General features: G+C 37.1%; 2 protein-coding genes across 2 annotated transcripts; both read right to left on the reverse strand.

The window, feature by feature from the left end:
• Window positions 1-84: 84 nt before the first annotated feature.
• Window positions 85-3,003, reverse strand: LOC128155274 (uncharacterized). Its single transcript, XM_052816901.1, has one exon. It carries the CDS (start codon window positions 2,884-2,886, stop codon window positions 85-87), a length of 2,802 nt encoding a protein of 933 aa, XP_052672861.1. The 5' UTR covers window positions 2,887-3,003.
• Window positions 3,004-5,149: 2,146 nt separating this feature from the next.
• On the reverse strand, window positions 5,150-6,842 carry LOC128157352 (uncharacterized). Its single transcript, XM_052819849.1, has 4 exons — window positions 6,666-6,842; window positions 6,344-6,399; window positions 5,759-6,253; window positions 5,150-5,612 (listed from the first exon to the last, which is right to left on the reverse strand). The coding sequence occupies exons 2-4, from the start codon at window positions 6,366-6,368 to the stop codon at window positions 5,407-5,409; spliced, it is 726 nt and encodes a 241-aa protein (XP_052675809.1). The 5' UTR covers window positions 6,369-6,399; window positions 6,666-6,842; the 3' UTR covers window positions 5,150-5,406.
• Window positions 6,843-7,515: the final 673 nt, after the last annotated feature.

Consider the following 7,515-nt stretch of genomic DNA (forward strand, 5'->3'; position numbering starts at 1 on the left):
TCCTGCTTATAATCAAACATGACTTATAACTCACATAACTGTTAAATGTAAATGCAATTAATTTATGCTTCTTGCAGCATATATTTACTTATTTGAAAGTCTTTGTAGTTTTGTTTCAAAAGCCCGAAATGTACGGAAAGGAATATTTGATCTTAAACACTGTAATTTAAAGCGTTCGTATTTTTCACGAATGGTAACTTCTGCCAACCTTTGAGCATGCAGGAATTCCAACTCTTGGGCTGACCAGGGAGCTTTCAAGGATGTAGAAATCGGGAAGCAAGTGGAAGTTCTTTGATGTCCGATGTCTTTATCAAATAGAATAGGGTCATCGTCAGCATTGTCATGATCGACGTATTTTGGGGGGAGTTCTTCGACTTTATTGTCATTGGTAGTAACCTCTTCTGATTGCTTTGTTTCTCCCTTCTTCGTACTTTTCTTTTCTGCACCTGTCAACATTTCAAGTTTATGTGGGATGGTGAAGTGCAAGCGATTTAACTGCAAATTGCGAAATCTAAAGCTGGCCAATTGCAACTTTGACAAAATCTCCAAGGCGATCAGTTTGTTTTTATCTACCGGTAGGTCGATCGTCAGTAAAGCTAACCTGTCATATTCGACATATTGGCCCTGCATCAAAAGTGCAATACAGCTGATATACGTCATTGTTATTACTAATTGTTCCATATCCATATTTTCTTTCTGGAGCCTTCGAAGGCACATTGTTAACCAAGGAAGAATCTTTGGGGTTTTCTTAATCTTACTTGGGTATATTAGCCCCCGTTTTTCCAATTCACCTCTTACTAAATCTGATATTGTGACAAGTGTGTTTTCTGTGATATCTGTAGAACGTTTGTCATATACAACCGTCCAGAATTTATCATTAAATGACCAAGTCAGTGTCATATTCCCATGCCTGTCATATGTTGTAACAGCTGGAAAATGTTTAAGGTCAAGTTCAAGAATACCAGCTTTTATGACTTCTGCCACTGATATATTACTTTTATCCAAGAGCAGGTACAAGCTGGGGAAAACCATTTGGGAATTTGTTCTTCTGTTTGTTGTTAACAGTTTGACCAGCGATCTAATTGTTACAGCACCGACTGTCTTAAATGTTGTCTTGCAAGATTTTATCTCTCGTAGGAAATCTTCAAAAAGAACGTAACTGGCAGCCTTGCCAGTTTCGTGCAGGTCATGTAGTAAGGCAACAACCAAATGTCGACCAATGACTCCATAGCTGCCATCCAAGTGATCGTGCAATCCCACTGACCGTTTTATCATCTTAGATATGACCTCAGATGTTGTCCATATTTCTTGTGGGGGAATGCTATATTCGTTTTGCATACAGGTTGAGTACACTTCTAAAGATAGAAATCCATAGTGGTCAGTTGAACTTCTACTGGGACCAAGAGCTCCTGGTCCTAGATTGATAGAGTAAGATGTACTCCTTCCACAAAGTGGCTTTCCCCACAAAAGTTTTTCGGAGGCTAGTTCCAACTGATAGGATTGCCAGGTGGCACGCACATTTCCTGTTTTTTTATACTCGTTCAATAATTCTTTAAGTTCCTTGCAAATCCATAAACCCAAATGTCGAATGCATGTTAGAATATGCAAAGGAAAAGGCACCAACAGAGGTACAGTTTCTAAAAGTACTTCTAGATTGGTTAAATTAATAAAATCCATAGCATTTATATGGTCAGCAACTGAATCCTGCGAAACAACAAATTCAATCCTACATGTACTTCTCCTTAGTAATGTCCAGTTGCTTTGCAATGTAGATATATAATGATCAGCGTCGCGTAGGAATGCCTCTGCTGTCGATCGTGGGAAACACATACCTCCAACAATGCAACCCGACACTGGATGATATCGACAATTGGGTTGACGATGTGGAATGTCAGCGTAAAGTTGAACAAACTGCACCTCGTGTGGAAAACGACAAATCGTCCGCAAACAAGTTTTTATATCCATTGGTCTTCCATCTAGATTGCTCTGATAGTTGGCACAGTCTTTGAATGATAAGCATGTACAAAGTGTTCCTCTGTGGCCGATGATTTGTTGCAATCCCGCAGTAGACCAAAGAAGATCAACTTCTTCAGAGTCTGACAGTATGTTTGCAGCAACATGGATAGTTGTACGCAATGTAAATTGGGTATTAAAATCTGACAATGATAATCCACAGGTCATTTTTTCACCAAAGCGGAAGCAAAATATGATTGGTCTCAAAAGTCCAGTTTGGGTCAGTTGGTTTAAAGATGCTTGCAAAGCATCGAGTATTGCATAACAATCGTCAGGTAAAATGAACATTTTTCGAACGTCATTTATGTCATTCTTTTCGAGAGTTCTTCTAGCCTCTCCACGCAAAGCAAGAGCCATTAGTGTATTTTTAAAATTCTCTCTCAGCTGAAGAAATGTGGCGAGGGCTTGTTGTCTCACTTGCTGAATGGATAATGCAACTGAATGCATCTGGTGCATAGGAATTAAAGCTATCCAACATTCCCACCCTCTTTCATAAAATAGCTGGAACCCTAAGCTGTTTGAGAAGGTCATAAGTTCGCTTTTACTGTATTCTGTTAATCTGACGTGCTTTTTCAAAAAGCCTCTAACGTTCCGTAGACTTGCATTATCATTTGGAAACAGTGTGATATGTCTCACGGGCATTCTTATTGCGGCCAAAGATTTAAACTCCACAACGCATCCATCAATGTCAAAGGAATATCTCAACCATACTTCTCTTTCTACTTCATCGACTGTCAGACATCTTCCAAAAATCCGATCATCCCTTCTTAAAAAGAGTTGTGGTGTTTCAGATACAGAATTGTACGCCTTGGCTAGGTTGAAATTCTCCAACACCGTTTCAGAAAAAGTTTGTTCCGTATCTTCCATATCCATCTAAAATTTTTAAAAAATATGACGTGTTTAGACACTCGTAATGAGAAAAGCTTTTTTTTTTTTATAATATCTAATTTTCAACTTAGATGATGATAAGAAATAATTACCCGGCATTATATCTCAATTAATTAATTTTTTAACAAAAATATATATTAAACTCTATTCTCAAAGATCAACCTTGGGTTAAACCCGAGTATAGTCTAGGGTATATTCCGGGGTAAACCTAAATATAACTCGGCCTTTACCATGGTTTAATCCAGGGTAAACCCGGGTAAAACCCAGGGTATACGCTGGGTTTAACCAAGAGTATGCCCGGGTTTAACACAGATTAAACGCGGGTTTAACCTAGAGTATACCCAGGTTTAACCCAGGGTATACCCGGGTTTAACCCAGGGTATACCCGGGTTTAACCCAGGGTATACCCGGGGTAAACCCAGGGTATACCCGGGTTAAACCCGGGATAAACTCAGGGTATACCTGGGTTAAACCCAGGATATACCCGGGTTTAACCCAGGGTATACCCTGGGTACACCAAGGGTATACCCGGGGTAAACCCAGGGTATACCCGGGGTATACCCAGGGTATACCCTAGTTGATCCCAGTGTATACACGGGTTCAACACAGAGTAAAACAATGTTAGACCTTAAGTTTAATGAGCCAAAGTTTTAAACGTAATTATCTTAATTAAGTATATCAAAAAGTTTCATTAATATCAATCATTCACTACATTTGATGAATATCTTGCTACAATTGAAATTTAATTGTAAACTATAGATCAATTCAATAGTCTATCAATTACTACCAGGAATAACTACTATGTTTATAAAATTTCATATCTATTGCTACTTAACATTAGAATGCAGGATAATGAGCAATTAAATAATGATATTAAAAAAAGCAGTTACCTTTAACAAGTGAAAAACCCATATAATCCAACAAAGTCACAATCAAAAGAATGATAAAACACCAAATCATCAGATATTTATAGAAAGAAATGATTGACAGTCACGAGGATTAATAGGCGGAGTCCCGCATTCCCGCACACGCATCTCGTCAAAGTGCCTATACCCTAACCCTAACCCTAACCCTAACCCCCTAACCCCTAACCCTAACCCTAACCCTAACCCTAACCCTAACCCCGAGCTAACCCTGATTTTTAGGGTCATCCCGGGTTTATCATCTAAAATCTACTCCCAGACCTTGATATTCGGGGATAATGTTGTACAGAGGTAGGTCACATGAAATATCCACCAACCCTTCCCCAACCCGGAAGTTTAAGGGCTAACCCCGAGCTAACCCTGATTTTTAGGGTCATCCCGGGTTTATCATCTAAAATCTAATCCCAGACCTTGATATTCGGGGATAATGTTGTACAGAGGTAGGTCACATGAAATATCCACCAACCCTTCCCCAACCCGGAAGTTAAAGGGCTAACCCCGAGCTTACCCTGATTTTTAGGGTCATCCCGGGTTTATCATCTAAAATCTAATCCCAGACCTTGATATTCGGGGATAATGTTGTACAGAGGTAGGTCACATGAAATATCCACCAACCCTTCCCCAACCCGGAAGTTTAAGGGCTAACCCCGAGCTAACCCTGATTTTTAGGGTCATCCCGGGTTTATCATCTAAAATCTAATCCCAGACCTTGATATTCGGGGATAATGTTGTACAGAGGTAGGTCACATGAAATATCCACCAACCCTTCCCCAACCCGGAAGTTTAAGGGCTAACCCCGAGCTAACCCTGATTTTTAGTGTCATCCCGGGTTTATCATCTAAAATCTACTCCCAGACCTTGATATTCGGGGATAATGTTGTACAGAGGTAGGTCACATGAAATATCCACCAACCCTTCCCCAACCCGGAAGTTTAAGGGCTAACCCCGAGCTAACCCTGATTTTTAGGGTCATCCCGGGTTTATCATCTAAAATCTAATCCCAGACCTTGATATTCGGGGATAATGTTGTACAGAGGTAGGTCACATGAAATATCCACCAACCCTTCCCCAACCCGGAAGTTTAAGGGCTAACCCCGAGCTAACCCTGATTTTTAGGGTCATCCCGGGTTTATCATCTAAAATCTAATCCCAGACCTTGATATTCGGGGATAATGCTGTACAGAGGCTGTTGAAATTAAATATACATTAAACTTTCCCAAACTTGGATTTTTAAAGGGATAAAGTTTTATCCACTATGTATAACTGATGTTGCGCTGGGCGGACTGTTGAAAAACTAACCAACAAATTATTTTAAAGATCATTCGTTTATTAGTTTTCATATTTGTTGTTAAAACATACTCATTTTTTACTCTTATCAAAAATGACATCAACATATATTTTATGAAGTTACTTTCCTTACATCAACATAATGTTAATATAATATATAGCTTCCTGCTTCTTTTACCTTTCATTACTTTAGCAAATTTGCACTAACAAAAGGTTTACATAAAGGATAACATAAATGATAAGCAATACTTAGTGAACAGATGCTTTTCTTTTTACACAAACCATAAGCAAACTTTTATTGCAAATCATTCCCAACCAAGTTGTCTAGCTCTTGCTGGAGCTTTGTTCTTTCGTTGATTGCTCTTTTCTTCTTGACTATTTTCTTTACTTTGTCCTGTAAATAGTTGGTGAAATCCCCGCGGACGTCTGGCTTCCATCCCTCGCTCCATATGCGATCCTCCACACCATCTTTTATCAAATTTTGGATGTCTACCATTTTTGCTATTGTAACAAAACAACACTTTTTGAGTTCTCATTCTATCTCAAAGCATAAGCATTACGAATAAATGAAACTGGCATTCATTCTTTTATCTTAATTTAACTATAAACGTTTCCCCGTTGCTATACATGGAGTATATTATACTTACTTGGAGAAATGGTTTCCTGCAATCCCAGCCAGTAATGAATGTACGCTAGCTGTAACTTCGAAACTTTTTCCTGTTCTTTGCGGTAGCTCCTTTCGATGCTCTTGAACACTTCCGCGACTTCTTTTCTTATGTTTTCATTTAATTCTTCCACAGATGTCGCGATCTTAGCTTCTGTTTCCTCTTCTTCAAATTCTTCATTGTCTATCATTTTTCTCTTTTTAGGATTTACTAGAGCCATTTCTAACTCGTCTATTCTCGAGTTCACTTGACTAATTTGGAAGGAAAGTGCGTTTTCAAATTCAGGCTTCACCTCTTTATCAATTTTCTTATGAATCTGGTCCAAATCAGCTTCGAACTTGGCACATTCTGTTCCTGAGTCCAATTTTTTTTCAAGGTTTTCAAGCTTAATACCAACTTCTCTTATTTTACGACTGAACTTCCCGAGAGTCTCAAGGACAAATTCTCTTAAGGCTTCATACTTTGGATCGTTTTCATCTATCAAATATGATTCAAAAACATGCATGTAAAGTTGTAATATGCTTGCTATATTAAATAATGTTTCAATATCTATGTTATAAAAATTACCTTCGGATAGCCAGTCATTCTCCATACTGCTATTTAATTCAAGACAAGTGAGGAATCTGTAATGCACAGGAACATCGTAAAATAATTAAAATAAACGTATGAGACAAAATATTTTGTTTTATAAGAACAAAACCAATTGTGTTTGATTGAGTCATTTTAATCTTATCTATGGAAGTCTGTACATATTCTAAAATTGTAGAATGATTTAATATTATTATTTTTTTATTTGAACTTCCTTTAGACAAACAAGAAATTAATTTTGCATTCTAAACATTCTTTATCATTAGGTATACTGATTACTTTCAATTAATGAATTGCTTACCTCTCCTAAGAAAATCACCGTCTGCACTGAAGGAGTGACAAGGAAACAATGACTGTGCTTTCTGTGTTAACGTTAGCAGGCGCTCTGAGTGATGGGAAAGACTAGTTAACACGGCTTGTGTATCATCAATCCATAAGCTCAACGTTCGAGTAAGCATTTGCAAATGCCAAATATTAGAGTTTACTTTGTCCTGTAATTGCAAGTTATGGTAAAAGATTATCTTGCCGTTTTAAATTATAAAACAGTTCAAAAAGAAGTGAAATAGTTCATTCATACTTTTTTGTGCGTGATTTATTTAGTACGCTATGTTTGCGGACAAAGATCTGTCTGAGAACTTAAACCATTAATAAATTATACACTATGATAAAAAAAAATTCAAAACATTTTCAATTTTCTTATTCAACATAAATGGAGACTTTGTGAAATCATGACCTTGAAGAAAAAAAACCCTTTCTCAGTATTTAATTGAAGTTCTTAGTTCATTAGGTTGATTCACTTTTAGCCATCTAAACAATTTTTTATTCTTAAGTACTTCCATTCTCTACACAATACATTATCAAAAAATAGACTCGACGGAAACTATTTAAGAAGTTAAAAAAAATGTTCTAAATTTCACAAACTCCCTGATAAATGTTTGATAAAGAAATAAAAGTCAAAGATTACTTTTTTCACATTTACTTCCAAATTAAATACTCAGACAAAAATAAACTTAGACAAAATGTATTTGCTTTAGTGATTGCCGATGTAGAAATTCCGAAATCAACAATATCCTGCTTATAATCAAACATGACTTATAACTCACATAACTGTTAAATGTAAATGCAATTAAATTATGCTTCTTGCAGCATAT

Source organism: Crassostrea angulata, chromosome 7 (genome assembly GCF_025612915.1).
Source record: "Crassostrea angulata isolate pt1a10 chromosome 7, ASM2561291v2, whole genome shotgun sequence".
NCBI lineage: Eukaryota > Metazoa > Mollusca > Bivalvia > Ostreida > Ostreidae > Magallana > Magallana angulata.